Source organism: Caretta caretta, chromosome 2, assembly GCF_965140235.1.
Source record: "Caretta caretta isolate rCarCar2 chromosome 2, rCarCar1.hap1, whole genome shotgun sequence".
NCBI classification, from domain to species: Eukaryota; Metazoa; Chordata; order Testudines; family Cheloniidae; genus Caretta; species Caretta caretta.
Genome location: NC_134207.1, coordinates 46,913,700 through 46,933,066, shown reverse-complemented (window position 1 = coordinate 46,933,066; position 19,367 = coordinate 46,913,700). Strand labels below are relative to the sequence as shown.

The following is a 19,367-nucleotide window of genomic DNA, read 5'->3' as shown; positions in this document are numbered from 1 at the left end:
TGAACGGACGGAGGATCGGAAATAGGCCCCACAGTCACAGGAGACTCCATCGGCCAACCTCCTCACCCTGGTTTTATAGATGGCCACTTTAGCCAGGGCCAGGAGGAGGTTGACCAGGAGGTCCCGCGACTTAGTGGGGCCACGGACAGGGAGTGCATAGATAAAGAGGTGAGGGGAAAAGTGCAACCAAAATCTTAACAAAATATTCGTGAGGAGCCAGAGTAGGGGCTGCAGCCTGGCACACTCCAGGTAGATGAGCGCCAGGGTTTCCCTCATGCTGCAGAAGGGGCAAGTGTCCAGGATTGGGGTGAACAGCGCCAAGTACATGCCCATGCTCACGGCCCCGTGAAGGAGCCACCAACTGATATCCTCAGAGGGCCTCGGAGCCAAGGTGGAATATAGGCCAGCCCATCGGGGCTCCTCACCCTCTAGAGGTGGCAGGAGGTCCCGCCACTTTGTGTCAGGGCGGGATGCGAGGGTGAGGATGTGAAGGGTGTGGAGCACAAGCATATATAGATATTTCCTTGGCGCGGTCTGAAAACGGACCGGCTGCAGCTTGTGTAGCCGGCTCACGGTGAAGGGGCGGGGGGTCTACAAGTTAGCAATAGGCACGCTCCAACGCCCAAGTCCTCCAATCATCTCCCTGAAGGCCACTGTATTTGCAGATTCACTGCTGCCAAAGAAGCCGTACTTCCCAGCTTACCAGTTACACCTGTGATGGGGCAAGGCCAGATGGCTATAGGAAAGTAGTGGGAGATAGATATATTAGCTCCAGGCTAAACAAATCCCTGGTACCAGGATAAGTGAAATGGCAGATGCTCCAGGTCAATTAAGACACCTGGGGCCAATTAAGAACTTTCCAGAAGGAAGGGCGAATACTAGGTTGATTGGGACACCTGAAGTCAATCAGGGGCTGGCTGAAACTAGTTAAAAGCCTCCCAGTTAGTCAGGTGGGTGTGCATGTCAGGAACTGTGGGAGGAAGTTGTGCTGTTGGAGAGACTGAGTAGTACACACCATATCAGGCACAAAAAAGGAGGCCCTGAGGTAAGGGTGAAGTGGAGCTTGAGGAAGTGAGGGCTGCTGTGGGGGAAGTAGCCCAGGGAATTGTACATGTCATGCTTTTAAAAGGTCAGCTACCATAGCTGATACTATTAGGGTCCCTGGGCTGGAGCCCGGAGTAGAGGGTAGGCCTGGGCTCCCACCCCTTTGCCCCCTGATTAATCACTGAGACTGGGAGACAACAGAGACTGTGCAAGGAAGGATAGCTTCTCCTCACCTCCCTTGCTTATGATGAAAATGGCTCAGTAGACTGTGACCCTTGTCTCTAGAGAGAGAAGGGTTACGTAGAAGATCACAGTGAGCCTCTGAAGTTAGTGAAATCTGCCAGAAAACGCGGGACCCACAGAGGCAAGGACAGAGCTTTGTCACAAACCTCAGATCACTGCTCCACTTAACACATAGCACTTAGATATGTTTATAGTGAAACAAGTGAAAGTTTCCTTAAAGTACAGATATTCAAGTAATGGCAAGTAAAAATATTGTAAACAAATAATTACATATAAAATCATAAGATGCATTCTAGAACCTAGACTTATTTAACTTGATGCTTTCATATTTTAGTAGAGCAATGCTCACCCAAAGTCCCTCCAACGTTTGACAGCCAGGCAGTGACCCTCCATTCATAAGACAGATTCATAGATACTAAGGTCAGAAGGGACCATTATGATCATCTAGTCTGACCTGCACAACACAAGCCACAGAATCTCACCCACCCACTCCTGCGAAAAACCTCTCACCTATGTCTGAGCTATTGAAGTCCTCAAATTGTGGTTTAAAGACTTCAAGGAGCAGAGAATCCTCCAGCAAGTGACCCGTGCCCCATGCTACAGAGGAAGGCGAAAAACCTCCAGGGCTTCTTCCAATCTGCCCTGGAGGAAATTTCCTTCCCTACCCCAAATATGGCGATCAGCTAAACCCTGAACATATGGGCAAGATTCACCACCCAGATACCCAGGAAAGAATTTTCTGTAGCAACTCCGATCCCATCCCATCACAGGCCATTGGGCCTATTTACCATGAATATTTAAAGATCAATTAATTACCAAAATTATGTTATCCCATCATATCATCTCCTCCATAAACTTATCGAGTTTAATCTTAAAGCCAGATAGGTCTTTTGCCCCCACTGCTTCCCTTGGAAGGCCGCCTCAGTGAAGGAGCTGGGCGGGGGGGGGGATGTGAGCCCCCAGATATACCCCAAAAATCCATTGTCTTTAAACAGGACCCCAGATATACCCCAACGATCCATCGTTTTTACTCTAAAGGCAGGATCCCCTCCGGCTGTTCATTTCTTCCTGTAAATGTCCTCTTTTGAAGATTTCACAAACACTTTATTAGTATTTGGCTCACTGTGCAAACAGGCATCTGCTGAGTCAGACAATGCCCGATGCCCCCATGATCAGACAGAGCAATAAACTTCTATTACCTCCTGCTTGAAAGGAACCTGTCCAAGATACGTCACCTTCTGGTTACTTGCCTTAAGGATATAATTTTCAGTATAAACATGTAACTTCTTAAATATTATATGTACATGTATTTTTGCAGTAATTATGATGGGATACTGGCTCTACGTAGCGACCTCATCCTTTAGTGAATTATTATGCATACATCCAGTCCAAGGAATTCCTGTAAAATGCTATGCACCTCTGTGCTCTCTGCCAGTTGGCACAAAGAGGTTCGTGAGTCACAGCTGTCTTGAAAATGTAACATTTTAAAAAATATTGCTCATGTAACAAAGCCAGCACAGTATAATGTAAAATAAATCCTCTCCCCCTTTTTTCAAATGAATTATAAATGGATTCTTGTTCCTTGGCAAACTGTGAACAATTGCTTAAGATTTTGAGATCGTGCAGCATCACAAACCCCTATGATATTAGTATGATCATCAGCTGTGTGTCTGACTGAACTTGCTGGATTATTGCTGGTTGCAAATACAAGGGAAATAGTCTTGTCTTACATTCTTTATTGTTTGATTTTATTTTCTCTCCATGTTGACCTAAGCACTTTTCCTTGTAGATATTTGTGAAATTTTGACTACTGTTTGAGCTGGAATGTTCTAACAGTAATATAAAAGACATTTTTACTGAGTCAAAATGGAAGGCAGAATTTGGCTCATGGTATTGATATTTGGCTCATGGTATGGTATGAGCAATTAATATTTTCCAGCTAAATATGCAAAAAGTACCTACACAGGAATAAGAATCTGATAATAGAGGGCTCTTTAACCTAGCAGACAGAGGCATAACAAGATCCAGGGGCTGCAAGCTAAAGTTAGACAAATTCAAAGTGGAAATTAGGTGCAATTTAAAAAAAAATAATAAGAATAGTTAATTGTTCTTTAAATCAAGAACAGGGGGCCTGTTTCTCAGTTACACTTAGGCCCATTTACACTTGTACTATGGAGTGCAGCAGCATGGAAAGGCCTTTAAGTGACCATAAGGGTCTGTCTGGAGTCCAGGCTCTGGGGTTCTTCCCCATTGCAGGGTACCAGAGTTCAGGCTCCAGCCTGAGCCCAAAGGGCTACACTGCAATTTTACAGCCCCACAGCCGGAGCCAGCTGACATGGGCCAGTTGCAGGTGTTTAATTGCAGTATAGGCATACCGTAAATATAACAAGAGTTTTGCCTGATTGAGGCATGCAAGGCAGGACCTATCGTACTTTCAAACAGAGTAACATGCCTTCAGAACAATTTTGTTGCCAAGAAGCCTCTTGATATGTTATAATTTACCTAATCACAGATTTGTGTAACTCTAAAGAGATGCAGCCAGCTAACGTTGTACAGTGACATTTTAATACTATGTTGCAACTTGCTTTCCTTGGGTCTGGGATCAGTGGAGGAATGGGAAAACATCCATATTAATTAAACATATTTTTATCTTTTTGACTAGTTGCTTTCCTATTAAGTCCCATTGTCAGATGTCTTGACACAGTCCAGTGGCCAAAGACTCTTGACCTGCTTGATCAGCTCTTTCGACTCACCTTTTGATTTCTGAGCGTAAACTCTTTTACTCACACTGGCCTCTTATTTCATTTCATTGCACATCATGGAAAACAAGGATGCTAAATTAGTGTTCTTGCATTCATTAACTTATTTTTCTGCTCTCCAGAGATCATTTCCTGGTTTGCCCTCTTTGGCTTGATATTGTACCTTGCTTCATCCTGGCCTTTGTTTTCCAAGAGCACTTTATAAAGAGGGTACTATATAATTTCAGAAGTCAAATTCAAGCACCTTGGTAAGTCCTCCTTTGCTTTACTTATTTTTAAATCTTAGTTGAAACAAAAGCACATACAATTGAAATAAGATTTACACAGATTACCAGCATGTTTTTCAAATAATGAATAACTGTTATAAACTGTTAGGTGGACTACAGAGATACTTTTCTGCATCAGAAAAGTAACAGGATAGCTAAATATAAATAAATGTACTTGGAGTAAAGTGAGATCTGTTGTTTTCATTTAACCAGCTGTCTTGTGCTAGTTAGCAAAGTGGCTCATGTTGTGATCATTGCAGTGATGGGGAGATTACATTAGTTTTGAAAATGTTTACTTGTCACCTGGGACACTATCTTTGAGTTCAATAGTGGCTGTGGATAAATGCATTAAAATAAGTAAACAAACTTCCATTGGTCTAGACAAACATGCCTTTCTAAGATATTGTAATAGGGCTTCTGACTTTTGCACTGTCTCTTCCAGTTCACTTGGGTTGTTTGATTTCACGGAAGCCTCAGATCCTCTTTTTTGGTAGCTGCTGTTGGTTTTTATATTCCTACTAAAAATAGCAGCTGACAGCAAAGCTAAATTGAACCTCTGGGAGACTGAGAGAGAGAGAGGGTTATGCATATTCATATTCATATCACTTACCATTCCTAGTGAACCAGCTGCTTAAGTTAAAGGGTCACTGTTCAGCTGCTTAAGTTACGGCAGCCTTTCTCCTAAAAGAAGCAGTGTCAACTGGTAAGCTTCTACTTTCTCTTTTTAATACCACTCTTAAATTTGGAGTACAGTAGCTTCTTCTTTTATTTCATCAGTAATGACATGCTTTATGGTGGTAACGATAAACTGTGGGACTGAGTGTGTCTGTAATATAGGAACCCACAAACATTTTGAGCACAGTAACCAAGCAGACCAACACTAGGTATTATTTTGCTGCATATTTTTAAAAACATAAAAGTAAGAACAACAATCTGTGGGACTGATAAGTTTCTGTTGAATAATTATTTATTCCCTTCACAGAAGATAAAGTTTTGCTTCACAGCAAAGTGTTTTCATTGCTGTTGCTTCTTCACAATGCATAATCTTGTTTTGTTCGCCTGGCCCGTTCTTGCACTGGAATGTGTTCAGTGGCATGATCATGCCATAAGTGCTCTATTTAGAGTCTGCTGTAGCTGTAACTCACGAAAGCTCATGCTCAAATAAATTGGTTAGTCTCTAAGGTGCCACAAGTCCTCCTTTTCTTTTTGCGAATACGGACTAACACGGCTGTTCCTCTGAAACCTGTCCTCATGCTCAGTGTCAGTCTTCTGAAGCTTGAGCCACACAACAGGATTTCCTAAGGTACAATGGTGACCTTCGGCTCATCTGTTCTTTGCACGTCCAACCAAGCGTATTCATCTAAATGTGTGTGCCTTAAAGATGCGTTGCTATTTTTTTCAATCATTACCTCTACTGTAAATATGTTGTTACTGTTTGTTTACTTTAAGGACAGAATGTGATGGATGATAGTCCTTAAAACAGCTTTTTAAACTTGCATTTGTTCCTGATAATCACAGGGGAAATGTGAAAATAGATTTCTTTTTTAAATGGCATTTGTCTTCATTGACACCACTCCCTTTATGTGTGAAACTGGAAAGCCCTTGTTTACCTTGATTCTACAGCCTAGTTCATGGGCGCTGGATTCAGTGATGATGACATAGCAGAAGTCTCTGATCTGGGACTCCATGATGGTGGGCAGCTGATCGTCCCATGTAAGAGATTTTTCCCCCAAATGGCCTAAAATACAAGAATAAGACTGATGCATGTTCGATGCATTTCATCTGTATTTCATCTTTATTAAGGTCTGACCTTCCAAGGTGCTTGTGCTCTCAATTTCCACTAAAGTCAATAGGAGCTGGGGGTTCTCAACACCTCATAGGAAGTACTCAGCATCTTAATCTTTATTTAGTATTGTCTGCATAAAAGGCTGGGGATTTCGAAGGTCCCTAAGGAGTTAAGTTAGTAACTCCCATTGAACCAAACTTTCAAGGCCCTTTGAAAATTCCAGGCTGAATGATTAGTTCTTAGCTGAAAAGTTCACACCTTTTAAACCCCTGGCCGAGCATTGCTTATCACTTGGCACTTGTTGAATATGTCTCCATGATGCAAGTTATAATTTATTGTTGTATAGGGTAAATCTACACAACAAAGAGAGGCGTGACTGCATCACATGTAGACATACCTTTGGATTGAGCTAGCTCAGACAACAATGGGTATGTCTACCCTGGAGTTGGAGGTGTAATTTCCAGATCCAGTACACCCAGCTGTACTAGTTGTGATCAAGCTAATACATTAAAAAAAAATGTGAGGACCGCTCCAAGTGTATATCTAGGGTTTCAGGTGGGATTGTACTCAGGCTAGTCCATTCCACCACCCATGCAGCTGTGGCTACATAGCTATTTTTAGATTGCTAGCTCAATCAAAGCTAGCATGGGTATTTCTCCTGGAGATGGAATTCCACCTCCTGGATTGCACTGTAGAGAGAGTCAGTAGGATGATAACCCTAGCGTTGGGGTGTCCAGCATTTAGAGATGAGGGGGAATCATTCACACCTGGTCAAAGATGAAAACTGGCCCACCCCAAACTGAAATGTCCTGGAACAAATTAGGCCAGGCACATCAAGAAGGGTAAAGACAGTGAGGGAATGCGTATTTAGCCCTTGATACACCTAATATAAAATATTACATCCATAAAAGCTACAGTAAAAGAACATTAAGTTTGCAAAGTCAAGCATTCAAATGTTAGGAGATGCCAGAATTAAGGTTGCCTGTGCAACCTCAATTTGATGCTCTTGTGCATATACATTATGAGGCTTTTTTTTAAACAACTAACAAAATCATCCAAAGCTCAGGACTTGGTGGTGATGGGGGATTTCAACTGCCCAGACATCTGTTGGGAAAATAACACAACAGGGCACAGATTATCCAACAAGTTCTTGGAATATATTGGAGACAATTTTTTGTTTCAGAAGGTGGAGAAAACTACTAGGGGGGCTGTTCTAGATTTGACAAATAGGGAAGAACTGGTTGAGAATTTGAAAGTGGAAGGCAACTTGGGTGAAAGTGATCATAAAATGGTAGAGTTCACGATTCTAAGGAGGGAGAACAGCACAATAAAAACAATGGATTTCAAGAAGGCAGACTTCAGCAAACTCAGGGAGTTGGTAGATAAAATCCCATGGGAAGCAAGTCTAAGGGGAAAAACAATTGAAGACAGTTGGCAGTTTTTCAAAGAGACATTATTAAGGGCACAAGAGTAAACTATCCCACTGTGTAGGAAAGATAGGAAGTATGGCAAGAGACCACCCTGGCTTAACCAGGAGATCTTCAGTGATCTAAAACTCAAAAAAAGAGTCCTACAAAAAGTAGAAACTCAGTCAAATTACAAAGGATGAATATAAACAAATATGTAGGGACAAAATTAGAAAAGTCAAGGCACAAAATGAAATCAAACTAGCTAGGGACATAAAAGGAAACAAGAAAACATTCTACAAATACATTAGAAGCAAGAGGAAGACCAAGGACAGAGTAGGCCCATTACTCAATGAAGGGGTGGGGTACAATAACAGAAAATGTGGAAATGGCAGAGGTGCTTAATGACTTCTTTGCTTCGGTTTTCACCAAGAAGGTTGGTGACGAGTGGATGTCTAACATAGTGAATGCCAGTGAAAATCTGATAAGATCAGAGTCTAAAATAGGGAAAGAACAAATCAAAAATTATTTAGACAAGTTAGACATCTTCAAATCACCACGGCCTGATAAAATGCATGCTACTCAACTCAACTCAAGGAGCTGACTGATGAGATATCTGAGCCATTAGCAATTATCTTTGAAAACTCATGGAAGATGGGAGACCTTCCAGAAGACTGGAAAAGGGCAAATATAGTGCCCAACTATAAAAAGGGAAATAAGGACAGCCCAGGAAATTACAGACCAGTCAGCTTAACTTCTATACCCGGAAAGATAATGGAGCAAATAATAAAGCAATCAATTTGCAAACACCAAGAAGATAATAAGGTGAAAAATAACAGTCAGCATGGAATTGTCAAGAACAAATCGTGTCAAACCAAACTGATAGCTTTTTTTGACAGGGTAACAAGCCTTGTGGATGGAGGGAAGCAGTAAATATGGTATATCTTGACTTTAGTAAGGCTTTTGATACTGTCTCGCATAACCTTCTCATAAACAAACTACAGGTTTCAGAGTAGCAGCCGTGTTAGTCTGTATCTGCAAAAAGAACAGGAGTACTTGTGGCACCTTAGAGACGAACAAATTTATTAGAGAATAAGCTTTCATGGGCTACAGCCCACTTCATCGGATGCATAGAATGGAACATAAAGTAAGAAGATCTATTTATCTATCTATATCTATATCTATATACGTACAAATAAGTTGGAAGTAGCCATACAAATTGTGAGAAGCTAATTAGTTAAGATGGGCTATTATCAGCAGGAGAAAAAAACTTTTGTAGTGATAATCAAGATGGCCCATTTAGACAGTTGACAAGAAGGTGTGAGGATACTTAACATGGGGAAATAGATTCAATATGTGTAATGACCCAGTCACTCCCAGTCTGTATTCAAACCCAAGTTAATGGTATCTAGTTTGCATATTAATTCAAGCTCAGCAGTTTCTCGTTGGAGTCTGTTTTTGAAGCTTTTCTGTTGCAAAATTGCCACCCTTAAATCTTTTACTGAGTGGCCAGAGAGGTTGAAGTGTTCTCCTACCGGTTTTTGAATGCTATGATTCCTGATGTCAGATTTGTATCCATTTATTCTTTTGCATAGAGACTGTCCGGTTTGGCCAATGTACATGGCAGAGGATAATTGCTGGCACATGATGGCATATACCACGCTGGTAGATCTGCAGGTGAACGAGCCCCTGATAGCGTAGCTAATGTGATTAGGTCCTATGATGGTGTCATTTAAATAAATATGTGGACAGAGTTGGCACTGGGCTTTGTTGCAAGGATAGATTCCTGGGTTAGTGTTTTTGTTGTGTGATGTGTGGTTGTTGGAGAGTATTTGCTTCAGGTTGGGGGGCTGTCTGTAAGCAAGGACTGGCCTGTCTTCCAAGATCTGGGAGAGTGAGGGATCATTTTTCAGGATAGGTTGTAAATCTTTGATGATGCTCTGGAGAGGTTTTAGTTGGGGGCTGAAGGTGATGGCTAGTGGCGTTCTGTTATTTTCTTTGTTGGGCCTGTCCTGTAGTAGGTGACTTCTGGATACTCTTCTGGCTCTGTCAATCTGTTTTTTCACTTCAGCAGGTGGGTATTGTAGTTTTAAGAATGCTTGATAGAGATCTTGTAGGTGTTTGTCTCTGAGGGATTGGAGCAAAAGTGGTTGTATCGTAGAGCTTGGCAGTAGACAATGGATTGTGTGGTGTGTCCTGGATGGAAGCTGGAGGCATGTAGGTAAGTATAGTCATCAGTAGGTTTCCTGTATAGGGTGGTGTTTATGTGACCATCGCTTATTAGCACAGTAGTGTCCAGGGAATGGACCGCTTGTGTGGATTGGTCCAGGCTGAGGTTGATGGTGAGATGCAAATTGTTGAAATCATGGTGGAGTTCCTCAAGGGCTTCTTTTCCATGGGGCTCGTTCACCTGCACACCTACCAACCTCTTCAACCTCTCTGGCCACTCAGTAAAAGATTTAAGGGTGGCAATTTTATTTTAACACAGGCCAAACAATTGTTTGTTTTTTGTTTTCTTAATTTCATTCTCAGAAACAATTGTACTTTTTAGCTGAAACTTTCCAGAAATCAGAGTGAGTCAGGCACCTGACATGGAAAATTTTAGCCCAAATGGTTGAAGTTTGACAAAATTATAAGCAACTGAAGATAGGATCTTATAACAGAAAGTGTTTAGGCATTTTCGGTATAGGCAAAGCAACCCTCTCCACCTATATTTGTCAACTTACAAGTCAATAGACATTGACAGTCTTGAGCAGCATAACACGTATATATGTAATTAAATCTTGGTGGGAGCACTTTCAAAATAGCCAGGAGCTCTGCATTTTCTGATAGCAATCAAAAGCTCTGGTCATTTTATCAGATTATGCTGTGCAAAACTAGTAAATATATTATTGAAGTGGCACTGTGTTGCTGATGGAAAAGAGACAGAATCTGAAATTTCACAGTGTTGTAATTGTTGGAGTCCTACCAATAAGGTAGATTTTGTTTTTTAATTAAAATTAGCCAACCAATAAGACACTATCAATCAGTACTGATCATGATGGTGGAGTCTGTTAATCACACAGTTAATCCCATATGTGATAGGCATTAAAAAACTGTCTCTTTCTCATTACACATTTTCAGGTAATGTCAGGCTCCTGCATCATATGCTGTAATAAAAAAAACTCATCCAAGAATGGAGTACATGAAACGGACACAGCGGCTGAAAATGTGCAAGAAAAAATGAAGATGAAACAACAAATTACTTTGCTTAATGGCGTTTCTTTAATAGTAGGGAACATGATTGGTTCTGGGATATTTGTGTCACCCAAAGGTGTTTTGATGTATAGTGCCTCCTATGGGCTCTCACTATTCATTTGGGCCCTTGGTGGGATCTTTTCGTTGTTTGGAGCTTTGTGTTATGCTGAACTTGGAACATCCATTATTAAATCAGGAGCTAGCTATGCCTATATACTGGAAGCTTTTGGTGGATTCACAGCCTTTATCAGACTGTGGTCTTCCTTGCTAATTATTGAACCAACAACTCAGGCTGTAATAGCAATTACATTTGCTAATTATATTGTTCAACCAATTTTTCCATCCTGTGAGCCGCCATATGAAGCAGTCAGGTTAATTGCAGCTGGTTGCATCTGTAAGTAAAGTTGTGATTGGTAGAAATGAATTAATTTAATGCATGTACTCATAAAAGCCTTGTCAGATTACCCTCCCCCTTAATTTTCTGTGAAAATAACAATTTTTTACCTACGACAAATTCATAAGAATGTATTCTCTCTCTTCCAGATTGCATTTTTGTGGGATGAGGGAGTGGTAGTGGGAGTTAGAGGGTGGGGAGGGAGGGTTTCCAACATTTTGACTGAGAGACACTATGATTGGTGATAGAAAAGAAAACATTTTTCTATGGATCAAGAGCCTAACCCAAAGCCTGCATTGAAGTCCATGGGAAAATTCCCTTTGGCTTCAATGGGCTTTTAAATGTTCACATATCCTCAGATAAATCAGTAACTGCTTGTGAGTGAAAACTGGTGAAACACTGACATTCCTTCCTTAACCCCTATCAACCAACCAAAGAAATAATAAAATGTTAAAAAAAGAAAAAATCAAAACCAAAAGCTCTACCTCAAGCAGAGTTTTGACCCCCAAAAGGTAGAAGTGCCGGACACTCCATGAAGTCCACTAGGGCCTTTGCTGTTGCTATGGATTTTACGTGGAAGCCTGGAAGGTAAATGTAAGTACATAGGGCTGGAAGGGACCAGCATTGAGTCCTGTCCTCTGCTATCCAGGTGCTCAGATACTACAGTGGTGGATGGCGGTATAAAACCTAATGACCCACATACACAGAACTGTGTATAATCTATGTGCTGTTCTTGGTATATGCAACAGCATGATTAATTGTCCATGAGGCAAGATATAGCATTCCCTAAAAGACACCTGACACAGCTAGTGTATCCTGAGTAGTGAGTATAACAGAGTAGTGTATACTGTGAATTCTGAGAAAATGTCTCCTCTGTAATTAATCCTCTTTATACTTCTAACACTCCCCACTGAGGCAGACAGGAAGTTAACTTCTGAAAAATAGAGACCATGATTTAAACTGCCGTCCTCATCATTCTGCAGTATTCTAAACATCTAATGTATTAAAAAGTAGATCAATTCTAATATATTTTAGTAGCTTAACTGTGATTTAGATCATCTCCCTACTTGCATATACATGGAATCTATTTCTCTCTCCCCAGCTGACCTGGTATTGTTCCATAAACTACTAAACTTCGGAGGGAATGGCGTTTAATTACAGCAGTTTCTTTAAGCATTCATTTTGGAGTCTGTCTGAGTGATTTTTGCTGTGTTCCTCATGTGGATCAGTTGCTTTGTTTTGTAACACCATTAGTTACAATGTGCTGCTATCTCACACTCTGCATGGGTTTTAAATAAAATATAAGATCCTGAAAGTGAAAGGATACATCAACAATCCAAAATCAAATATTTTTCAGTGGTAAAATAATTTCAAGTCAGGGGAGGGGGGAGACTCTTTAGTCACTTGAGCTAACTCAAAAAGCTACAATTTTTCACCTAGAGCAGCCTCCTTTTTCCTTTTTGGGCAATTACGTTCATAGGAATCTACAGCTCTGCCTCTCAGTGCTAGAGGGTATTAAAAGAATGAGAAGGCTCTAATTGCTTTCTCTGCTGAAACAAAGGGAGATGGTAAAGGAATAAAATTTATTTTCTAGATCTTTCCCAAAACAGTTGTATTAGAGTAGGTGGCTTTCTCAGTATTTAATCTGTCCATATGCAAATATAGGACCCTGGAATTTAAATTATGTCCCTGATACTAAGGCCCTGTTGCAATGCCCATTGAAGCCAATGGGAGTTCATCCATTCACTTCATCCAACATTGGATCAGTTCGAAATGAGGAATTCATTTTTTAAAATAGCAAAACTTTGGGGGTTCAGTTCCTTACTCTGAAAATTTTCATACCCTGATCAAGTAGAGTTCCTGATTCCACTCATTTACAGACATAAAAAGGGAGAACATAATGTGTGAAAGCGTTATATTTGGATCTAAAATATGGGACAGCTGAGAGGGATGTTTGGTTTGGCAGTTGAAATATATAATTTGACGCTTGGCATTGTCATGGTCTTAGCTACAAACTCTGACAAAGCAAATGTTCTCTTCTAGGAATAAGGAATACTGTAAGTTACCAGTGCCTAGATGGTGATTTTAGATTATAGAGAATGGAATCTTATTTTAATGTGCACACCACATTTGTTAATAGAGTGGGCTTTATAGAAATCACTCAGATAGCAGATACATTTCAAATGAGACCCTACTCTGATATTAAAAAGGTGTTTGTCTTAGAACAATTCACTGTAAAATCTAATATTTTTTAGACCAAGAGCCTGTTACCACTGCATTACTCCAGTTGTGTGCTAATGTGTAACACCACTGATTTCATTGATATCACAGTGGTATATAAAAGAGAAATGCCATGGTGTATCAAGCCTCAAAGGGCACAGTAGTCCCACTGAAATCAACGGGACTACTCACAGTAATAAAGGTAAGCATGTGTGTAAGTGTTTGCAGGATTGGAGTCTTATATATTGGATACTATTTTCACCATTGTAAAGAATAATTTTTAAGTTGCAATATAATTTAAATGGCTGTAATAGCTTTTTCCCCATTTAAAACTAAAGAAAAGTGAGATGTGGATGAAAGGGTAAAACCCTGGAGCAAAGCCCAAATGAGAGAGATTTTCTGTGAGCAAATTGTGTCAAAAAAGGCCTACTAAAGGCTACAGAGAAAGGAGTCCTTGTCCCTAGCCAGTGCTCCAGGGCACTTTACACCTCATAGCCAGCCGCTGTTGAGTTGAGGAAAGAGTCAGTTAGCCCTGCTGCTTTGCTGATTTATGCAGTGTGCCCACATCCCCTACTGGTCTCCATTTTGCAGCACTGAGTTGTACAGTGCGACCACCTCTATTTCTGTGCGTTCTCTTGGGGGTAGGTTATGTTGGCAGAGTCCCCCCTCCACTGCCTGAGCTTCTAGTGCTGCTGACATGTGGCAGCTGATGGACTAGTCTATCACCTCATTAGGTTTTAACTTCCCTGACTAAACGGGCTATTTTCATCTGCACAAGGGTATCAAGGCTCAGTGGAGATCCAGTTTAGCAATAAAGTGACTTTACACTGTGTCAGGGACAGGAACAGACCAGGGAACAAAGTGTGACCCAAAGAGTCACACACTGTTCCTTGTTCTGAGAAGGAAGTAGGTTACTAAGTTTCTAATAGGACTTGGCAGCTAATAGCTTCTAAATGATCTTTGGATATTGCTACAGCAGGTTACTCCTTCCTGAGATCCAGTCTGAAGTTCTAAGGACCAAATGCTTTGCTGATTTGCAACTTCAGACACTCCCCACACAGTCCATGTGGTTGCACAAGTCAGTGTAAAATCTGACCCCAAAGGAGAAGCATTTCCATGTTGTAGTTTCTTTTTTCCTTCCCTCTGTAAATGTAAGGTGAGCATTAGGAAAAGCATCCTAATAGTGCGATCTGTTATATTATGAAAATCTCTCTCAAAGGAAGTGAGGGCAGTCCCATTATTCATCTAATTTTAAATGTCTCAAGCAAAGAATTGGAGAACATACTGCAGTGGAAAATTCTGCATTGACAAGCACCGACTGGATGAGTTAAATGGATGACCTAATAGGTAACTGCACATCCACCCACCCACCTCACAAATATTGTGTCTCTGATCTCTGCCTCCTTCCTAGATCATTGTCCCAGATGGTAGGTTGGCCATAGTGCTGAGGTCAAGCTGGAGGGTTGGAGGAAAGATTGTCAGGGCTGAATAAGGCAGGACAAGGGGATGTTTCCCAAAAAGGAGTGTGCACATTCGCTCTCCATCTGAAATTCCTAGGCACTGGCGAGTAGAGCTGACAGGAGGACAGTTCCATTTCCTGGCAACATTTGAGATTTCAAATTTTGTTTTTGTTCTGCATTGGAATGAAAACAAAACCTTCTGAATGTTTTCACAAAAACCACTGGAGTACACGTGTAGGCTGGTGGTTAAGGCCCTGTTCTGGGAGACCAAACTCACTGTTTAGAGTAGAGTTTTTCATCCCAGATCACTCCAAACAGGTAGAGTAAAGACTTAAACCCCCTTCTTTCCGCTTCAAGGCTAATACCCTAGCCAACAGGCTACCGAGACTCTCTCTTTGCTCAGCCTCAACTTGGACCAGGAATGTTTTGGCTTTGACAAAACAGCATATTTTGGGGTGAAAATGTTCCAACCAGCCCTACTGGCTAGCAACAAAGAAATACAAAGTGAGGGCCCAAAAGAAGAAAATTGGACTTGTGATTAAGGATGAGTTAAATGGATGACCTAATAGAGGAGTGGAATGTGGATTCAAATCCACTCAGGGAATGTGGATTCAAATCCCAACTCTGCTACAGGCTTTCTTGTATGACCATGGAACAGCAACATAATTTCAGTTCTCCTTGTGCAAAATGTAGTTTCCTTTCTTGCATTCTTTGTCTATTTAGACTGCAAAGTCTTTGAGGCAGGGACTGTCTCAGAGCCTATCACAATGGAGCCTTAATCTCCATTGTGGACTTTAGGCACTACTGTAATCCAAATAAATAATATTAAGAATCCTGCCTGCCTTATGTAAGTAGCCCCACTGAAATCAATGAGATTACTCAAATATAATAAACACTGGTTGGTCCTAAAATCAAAACCCAGTGCTTTCCACTGATTTCAAAGCAGAATGTCTTCCTTCCTCTCCTAATTTCTCTTTCTTCCAGCCTATTACCAGAAAATGGCAGCCTCCATGCAGTAAGTTTTACTTCATTTTAAAATATAAAAAATAAAAACTGACAAAAATTAACGATAGAGTCAATTTCTATTGCTTTCAGTAAAAGTCTAGATAATTCTGAAGTATTGACAGAGTTTTTCTGTACTGGTAACTTTCATTTTCTTGAAAGATGTATTTAAGAAAGCACCTATCTCATTTGTATTCCTTTTCTCAATAGGCACCTTAACATTTATTAACTGTGTCAATGTGAAGTGGGGAACCAGAGTACAAGATCTGTTCACATATGCAAAAGTTATGGCCCTTATCATGATCATCTCGGTGGGTCTTTACAAAATTAGTAAAGGTAAGAATATAGTTCATTTTACAGACTTTTTTAAAAAAACTGAACAGTATCTGAGAGTCAAAATACAGAAGTATCAGAATCCACAGCACTTTAATATAAAATGTTATGCACTGGGAAATAGCTGTTAACATCCTGAAAAAGAGGTGACAGCTATATTGCTTTGTAGGACGCTTTAAGCTCCATCTACACTGCAATAAAAGACCCTCGGCACACCTGGACACTGGTCTGCAGGGCTATAAAATGTCAGTGTAGACATTTGCGCCACCCAAATGTAAACCCAGGGTTCAAACTCAAGTTCAAGGCTAGCCCCCTTCCTTCTACACACAAATCACACTAACCCGGGGCTTGGACCCAGTGTCTCAATAGTTCGCAATATGGGGCCAAATATTTTCATGAGAACAGGACATGTTTTCAGTGCCCGCAAATCTGAACCCTAGTCTTCATACAACCTTGAAACCACACCTTAGCCTAAACTGCCTTAGTCTACCCTTGTCCATTTTTAGCTGTAGAGGATGAATAGGGATTACAACATGGTTATACTCTAATAAATTAGGTTTCAGAGTAACAGCCGTGTTAGTTTGTATTCGCAAAAAGAAAAGGGTACTTGTGGCACCTTAGAGACTAACCAATTTATTTGAGCATAAGCTTTCGTGAGCTACAGCTCACTTCATCGGGTGCATACACACACACAAACCCACTCTCTTGCTAGCGAGTGGGTTTGTGTGTGTGGGGGGGGGGGAGAAAACCTGGATTTGTGCTGGAAATGGCCCAACTTAATTATCATACACATTATAAGGAGAGTGATCACTTTAGATAAGCTATTACCAGCAGGAGAGTGGGGTGGGGGGAGGTATTTTTTCATGCTTTGTGTGTATAAAAGGATCTTCTACACTTTCCACAGTATGCATCCAATGAAGTGAGCTGTAGCTCACGAAAGTTTATGCTCAAATAAATTGGTTAGTCTTTAAGGTGCCACAAGTACTTCTTTTCTTTTAACTAAATGCTGTTTGCAGAATCTTTACTGCTAGTGATGATGTGTGAATCAGAAAGAGGACTGCTCAAATTTCAGATCCCAGGTTCATTTTGCAGACTTGCTCTCACACAGATAAAACTCTGCAATGCTAACAAATGTAAAAAAAAATAGTAAAAATTATTTTTGTCAGAAAAGTAAGCAGCCATAAATTTGTCAATATTAGGGCTGTCAAGTGATTAAAAAAATTAATCGTGATTAATTGCACAATTAAAAAACTTAATTGCAATTAATTGTGTGATTAATCCACTGTTAAACAATAATAGAATACCATTTATTTAACTATTTTTGAGTGTTTTCTACATTTTCAAATATATTGATTTCAATTACAACACAGAATACAAAGTGTACAGTTCTCACTTTATATTTATTTTTGATTACAAGTATTTGCCCTGTAAAAAAACCAAACAAATGTATTTTTAAATTCACCTAATACAAGTACTGTAGTTCAATTGATTTATCATGAAAGTTTAACTTACAAATATAGAATTATGTAAAAAAAACCCCTGCATTCAAAAATAAAACAATGTAAAATTTTAGAGCCTGCAAGTCCACTCAGTCCCATTTCTTGTTCAGCCAAATTGCTCAGACAAACAAGTTTGTTTATATTTGTGGGAGTTAATGCTGCCCTCTTCTTGTTTACAATGACACCTGAAAGTGAGAACAGCCATTCTCATGGCACTGCTGTAGCCAGTGTCGCAAGATATTTACATGCCAGATGCGCTAAAGATTCATATGTCCCTTCATGCTGATGATGGGTTCTGCTCAATAACAATCCAAAGCAGTGCAGACCAACACGTGTTCACTTTCATTATCTGAGTCAGATGCCACCAGCAGAAGGTTGATTTTCTTTTTTGATGGTTTGGGTTCAGTAGTTTCTGCATTGGAAAGTTGTTCTTTTAAGACTTCTGAAAGCATGCTCCACACCTCATCCCACTCAGATTTTGGAAGGCACTTCAGGTTCTTAATCCTTGGATTGAGTGCTGTAGCTATCTTTAGAAATCTTACACTGGTACCTTCTTTGCGTTTTGTCAAATCTGCTGTGAAAATGTTCTTAAAACGAACAACATGTGCTGGGTCATCATCCGAGACTGCTATAACATGAAATATATGGCAGAATGCACGTAAAATAGCAGGGGACATACAGTTCTCCCCCAAGGAGTTCAGTCATAAATTTAATTACCTCATTATATTTTAGCATTATTTTTTTAACAAACATCATCAGCATGGAAGCATGTCCTCTGGAATGGTGGCCAAAGCATGAAGGGGCATATGAATGTTTAGCATATCTGGCTCTTAAATACCTTGCAGTGCCAGCTACAAAAGTGCCATGTGAACATCTGTTCTCACTTTCAGGTGACACTGTAAATAAGAAGCGGGCAGCATTATCTCCTATAAATGTAAACTTAGCAATTGGCTAAACAAGAAGTAGGACTACGTGGACTTGTAGGCTTTGAAGTTTTACATTGTTTTGTTTTTGAGTGCAGTTATGTAACAAAAATCTACATTTGTAAATTGCACTTTCATGAGAAAGAGATTGCGCTATATTTCTTGTATGAGGTGAATTGAAAAATCCTATTTCTTTTGTTTATCATGTTTGCAGTGCAAATATTTGTAATAAAAATAATATACACTTTGATTTCAATTACAACACAGAATACAATATATATGAAAATGTAGAAAAACATCCAAAATATTTAACAAATTTCAAGTGGTATGCTACTGTTTGACAGTGCATTTCAAACTGTGATTAATTGTGATGAAATTTTTTAATCATAATTAACCTTTTTGAGTTAATTGCATGAGTTAACTGCGATTAAATCGACAGCCCTAGTCAATATGTACAAGGAACAATCTTGTGGGATATGTAGGGACCATTTTATGTGGTCACTTTTTTGACCATAATGTAGTTAGGACTGAGGAGTTTCAGTTTAATAGAAGAGAAAATGCTATTGTAGAGAGGCCTATAGTAAAGACAGGGTTTAGGATGGTATTTTATTGTCTGTATTCTGGGAGAACCAGGGTCCAACCAGGATTATAAACTCCATTGTGCTCGCCACTGCATTACCACATAATAAAAGACAACCTCACTCTTGAAGAGCTAGTACTCTAAAAGGCAAGGCAGACTAATAAAAATAGATAGGCAATAAATAAGTAATTCATTGTTCCTGTTCATAAATAAGC

At 40.1% G+C, this 19,367-nt stretch overlaps 2 protein-coding genes across 3 annotated transcripts in view; both read left to right on the top strand.

The window, feature by feature from the left end:
* Positions 1–19,367, top strand: part of DECR1 (2,4-dienoyl-CoA reductase 1) — a 307,653-nt gene that overhangs the window by 43,656 nt on the left and 244,630 nt on the right. The window lies entirely within an intron of this gene.
* Positions 4,081–19,367, top strand: part of LOC125632635 (Y+L amino acid transporter 2-like) — a 44,613-nt gene continuing 29,326 nt past the window's right edge. The window contains exons 1-3 of one of the 2 annotated variants that reach the window (XM_075125072.1): positions 4,081–4,294; positions 10,628–11,135; positions 16,028–16,153. In XM_075125072.1, coding sequence (XP_074981173.1) covers positions 10,631–11,135; positions 16,028–16,153 — 631 coding nt within the window. In that variant the 5' untranslated portion in view covers positions 4,081–4,294; positions 10,628–10,630. Of the gene's footprint in view, positions 4,295–4,929; positions 5,016–10,627; positions 11,136–16,027; positions 16,154–19,367 lie in introns of those variants that run through there. The other variant, XM_048841155.2, reaches the window with a different exon arrangement.